This window comes from Scylla paramamosain, chromosome 15, assembly GCF_035594125.1.
Source record: "Scylla paramamosain isolate STU-SP2022 chromosome 15, ASM3559412v1, whole genome shotgun sequence".
NCBI lineage: Eukaryota > Metazoa > Arthropoda > Malacostraca > Decapoda > Portunidae > Scylla > Scylla paramamosain.
In genome coordinates this window covers 22,561,012-22,566,011 of record NC_087165.1, presented here as the reverse complement: position 1 = coordinate 22,566,011, position 5,000 = coordinate 22,561,012, and the positions used below count along the sequence as shown (strand labels likewise).

General features: G+C 44.2%; 1 protein-coding gene across 1 annotated transcript in view; it reads right to left on the bottom strand.

Moving 5' to 3' along the window:
- Positions 1-5,000, bottom strand: part of LOC135107681 (glycine receptor subunit alpha-2-like) — a 74,345-nt gene that overhangs the window by 1,708 nt on the left and 67,637 nt on the right. Inside the window, exons 4-6 of the mRNA XM_064017813.1 lie at positions 1,224-1,395; positions 549-715; positions 205-457 (exon numbers count right to left, since the gene is read on the bottom strand). Of these exons, the coding sequence (XP_063873883.1) occupies positions 205-457; positions 549-715; positions 1,224-1,395 (592 nt within the window). The remainder of the gene's footprint in view (positions 1-204; positions 458-548; positions 716-1,223; positions 1,396-5,000) is intronic.

Below are 5,000 nucleotides of genomic sequence, written 5' to 3'. Positions count from 1 at the left end.
GGCTCTACACCGAAACAGTACCGATTATACATGCATGCTTTTCTTAACCTTCCTACACTGTTCTCACGGAAGAATGGAATACTTTATGAAAACCAGTGGTGTGTGTGTGTGTGTGTGTGTGTGTGTTTAAATTAGCCTGTGTGTGATGTTCCTTGACTGATCGAAAAGTCAAAAATCTCTACAGACAATGAATGAAGCGATCACCTGTGGTCTCCCCCGTCTCTGTGGTTGGGTGGACGGTGTTGGAGCTGGAGGACTTCTCTGAGGAAGCCGGCGTGGTTTCTCCAAGTTTCATCGGAGGGGCGCTGGAAGCGTTGGTCTGGACAGCGGGCTCCCATTCCCTTACGCGATCTATTATAGTATGCAGGACGATGATGATGAAAATGAAGAAGATACTCGACAGCAGCCACACGTCGACCATTTTGAAATACGAGGTTTTGGGGAGGGACGATGATGCCTGCAAGGTAGAGTTGTTAGTTCCAAGACTCATCACAACTTCTCTTTAGGCGAACAAACTGTGCGGGGGAAAGAGATGCACGAGTCCTTACCTGCGTAAAGAGCGTGGCCATGACGAGCAAGGAGGTGAGGGAGGCCAGCACGCGCACCTGGAAGTTGGTGGGTGTGAAGTAGAGCGTGAGGTAGCTGATGACGAGCAACAGCAGCGACGGGATGTACACGTTCATGATGATGAAGCCAGAGCGTCGCAGCAGCTGCACTGTGGCGCCGAGGGGGAAGAGAGAGACGCATTACCCACCAAGGTTTGTACACTACTCTATCTTTTGCTTTTGTTGCACGCTGTGTTGCTGGTGTTCCCTACCAGTGATATGATGCTACACTGTGACAATTGCTACTACCACTACTACTACTACTACTACTACTCCTACTACTACTAATACTACTACTACTATTACTGTTAACACTACCACTACCTCTACTACTACTACCACCACTACCACTACCACTACTACTGCTACTACTACTACTACTACTACTACTACTACTACTACTAATACAATCCACATGTAGACGAACAAGGAAAACGACAGATAGATAGCTAAGCACACACACACACACACACACACACACACACACACACACACACACACACAAAGAAAACAAAGAAAAGGACTTAACATAAGGAGCACATTCGCAAGTCTGGCTCTATCCCCGAATAACTGCAAATAGTGAGCAGCCTTCACACCAGCAGGTAAACACACACTCACGCTTAACAATCATGACGGCGAAGTCCCGATCGTTGTGAAAGTCAATATCCACGTCCCCCACGAAGTACTCCACGAGCTGCGGGTTGCCCTCGAAGATAGCAGATGTGCCCACTTCGTCAAACACCAACAGGCGGGACGAGGCGGACAGCATGGTCAGCTCCAGGTGGCAGAACTGACGAGGGTGGGACGAGAGAGAGATGAAGTGAGAGAAGGAAGAAGGAAAGGAAGAAATGACAGAAGGAAATGAAAGGTAGGCATTCTATTCAAACACACGGGAGCCAGGAAAGAGTTAGGGGTGAAAGGAAGAAGACATAAATGGATGAGTGAGAGCAAGGGAGAGAAAAGGTAAAGGAAGGAAATAAGGAAACGATAGGTAGGCATTCTATCTAAACATACGTGAGGCAAAAAGGGGGTAGAGGTGAAAGGAAGAAAATATAAATGAAGGGAGGTCTGAGAGAAAGGGAGACAAAAAAAGTAAAAATAAAGAAAATGGAAAATAGACGGAAAATGGGTAGGGGTAAAAGGAAGAAGACATAAATGAAGGAAGGAGAGAGAGAGAAAGGGAGAAAGAGGTAAATGAAGGAGGGAAGTAAGAAAAGGAAGGATAGAATGAAGAAAGGAAGATCACATCAGCCAAGAAAGGAAGGAATGAGAGAAAGAGAGACATAAGAGATGAACAACACAATAGAGGGGAAAAGATTAGTGTTGTCTTAATTTAGCACAAGTAATGAGAAAGAAAGGAAGGAAGGGAGGAATTTGAAGGCTGGGAAGAAAGAAGGCATGCGATAGAAGGAGAGAGAGAGAGAGAGAGAGAGAGAGAGAGAGAGAGAGAGAGAGAGAGAGAGAGAGAGAGAGAGAGAGAGAGAGAGAGAGAGAGAGAGAGAGAGCGTAAATGAATGAATGAAGAAAGGACGTTAGAAAGAAGAATAAAAAGAACATGCAAACATACAAAACAAGGCGATTTTCTCTTTTTGTTTCTTGTCTTGAAGAAAAAATTTTCCTCTCCTCCTCCTCCTCCTCCTCCTCCTCCTCGTCCTTCTCGTCGTCCTTTTTGTTCCTATATGAATCGACGTGCAACCGTGTACTGAGATACGTATATTGACTACACTTCAGAGAGAGAGAGAGAGAGAGAGAGAGAGAGAGAGAGAGAGAGAGAGAGAGAGAGAGAGAGAGAGAGAGAGAGAGAGAGAGAGAATCAATGGTGAAGAGATGCTGGAAGGTTAAAATGACCTGCTGGAGGTATCACACATTAACTTTGACGGACAGGTGGAGACAGCCTCTGCTCCTCCTCTTAACTCCTGAGGGAACCTTCCATTTGGTCCTAATAAACTCGAGAGAGAGAGAGAGAGAGAGAGAGAGAGAGAGAGAGAGAGAGAGAGAGAGAGAGAGAGAGAGAGAGAGAGCGCACGTCAGCAGAATGGGCGTAGTAGCAGGCAGGGAGGGGCGGTAGTGAGGCGTGGCGGGAGTGGAGGCGAACACCTGCAGGTATGACGGGATGGCGGGAGGAAAGGGCGGTGGGGGGAGGGAGGCTGAGAGGGATGGGACGAGATGGGCGTGGTGGGCGGGAGGTCTGGCAGGCCACGCCCACGCCTCGCTGCGATCAATGAGAGGTATCAACGTGTCCAAGCGAGAGGGGCGGTGGCTTCCCTTTGGCGGGATATAAATGAGCCAGGATTCAGCACTGCCCTAGCGCTAACTTAATGACGAGAGACACCGTGTTTCCAAAAGTTTCGGCGTCTTATCTCGATCTCTTTCGGTGTGTTCTAGTGGAAGTTAGTTTTTGGTGTTATGAAGAGTGTTTTCATGATTTCAGTGAGAGTTATTAAGGATTCTATCCCATCGATAGGGAAAAATATGAGAATCCAATATCTGTGACTTGTGACGATGCAGAATACTTAACACTAGCATCACGAAAACAACTTTGAAAATCTTCCTCCTCGTCCACCTCCTCCTCCTATTACTACTACTATAATTGTTGCTACCACTGTGCTACCCCCGATGCTGTCACTAATGGTGCGATTACTACTAATACTACAGCTACGAGAGGTGGCAATGATGGGCGGCGATGTGGGTGGACAGAGGAGGTGACGGTGATTGTGGTGCAGAGAGAGGGGAAGATGACGTGCAGTTCGATAAGCTTGATAAACGGTATCTCTACGGGAATGGGAAGCAGTGGTTGTGTTTTGTAGGTGATACTAAGATCACAAAGATATATCATGCAGTTGATTGGCAGGAAGAGACTGACAGGAAGAAGGAAAACAAATGAAGAGTAAAAGGAAACGCAAACAAGTAGACACACTGGGTAGATAGATTGATATTATAGACGTTAAACTGCTGTTAGTACTGTTCTACTACTACTACTACTACTACTACTACTACTACTACTACTACTACACTACTACTACTATTACTACTACTACTACTACTATTACTACTACTACTACTACTATTACTACTGCTGCGAGGACAAGAGAGAAAAAAAAGCTTCGTAATAATTATAAAGTTTATCCATTGGTGGACATTCGTAGAAAACGGAGAAGGGGAAGAAGAGGAGACAGAGATAGACATGGCGGGGAGGGACCATCCATTAATTAAGCTAAGTCTAACAAACAATTGACGTGAAAGGTAAACTCTCTAGCGAACGTGAAGGGGGATTAATTAGGTGTGTCGCGGGCCTAACGCTATCTACTCGCCCTGGGTGAAGCGAAGATCCTCCGCAGAACCGACTTTTTTTTTTTTTCATTATTTTCTTAAGGTAGATCGAACTTTAAGAGAAGATTCGAATTCCGTAAGAGATCAATACAATCATTCGTTGGTGTAGAAACTGACGGGCCAAGATGCCACTAGGAAAAAAAACACGTTATCAAGCTACACTATCTTTTTCCTTCCTCTCACAGTGTGCATTGCAAAGGCCACTGAGAGTTTCTGCATAAAAGACCTTATTCCTGCTGGCTGTGTGTCTTACCCTGACTGCTTTAACAGGCTGTAGTGGAAACTATTGTGATTTTCAGTTGTCGTTGTTTTTTTTTTCTTCTTCTTTTCATTCCAATGGTAGTTTAACAGGCTCAAAAAGATGTGATTTTGAATTGTCGAGGATATTTTCAAGACTCCTTATCTTGAATACTCGACTATTTTTTAACGGATGTTACCGGATGTTTTTAGCGTTTTTAAGTTTCTGTATATATGTATATATATTATTTTTTTTATAACAATATCGCAACTACTTTTAACATGTTCTAGTTGAAGTTCTCAGCGATAGTTTAACGAAGATTCTACACCGTTAAAATGAGAAAATAACAAAAGACAAACACAAACCAGCTATGAACACTTACGAATATCTATCTATATATATGTGTGTGTATAAAACAATTAAAAAAAGTGTCAAAACAATGGATAAAGTGAATGAGTCAGTGAGTGGACAGGAAGGACTGGTTCTGGTGACGTACTTTCTGCTTTCTGGCCGGCCCACCCTCTGTCGTCAATCAGTCCATCCCATTCGAGGCAGTACCGAGCCATTCAGTTGTAATCAAATACGATCGTATCCTATTGAAAAGGACAAAAAAAAAAAAAAAAAAAAAAAATCCTTCTTGCTGATCGCTATAATTATGGTTGTCGTGTTAATAATCTCTCTCTCTCTCTCTCTCTCTCTCTCTCTCTCTCTCTCTCTCTCTCTCTCTCTCTCTCTCTCTCTCTCTCTCTCGTGGCTGGTGTTTTTTCCTTCCCTTTTTCTTTTCTCTCTCCTTAAAAGAGAAAGAAAGTCTAAATGAGTCTAGAACG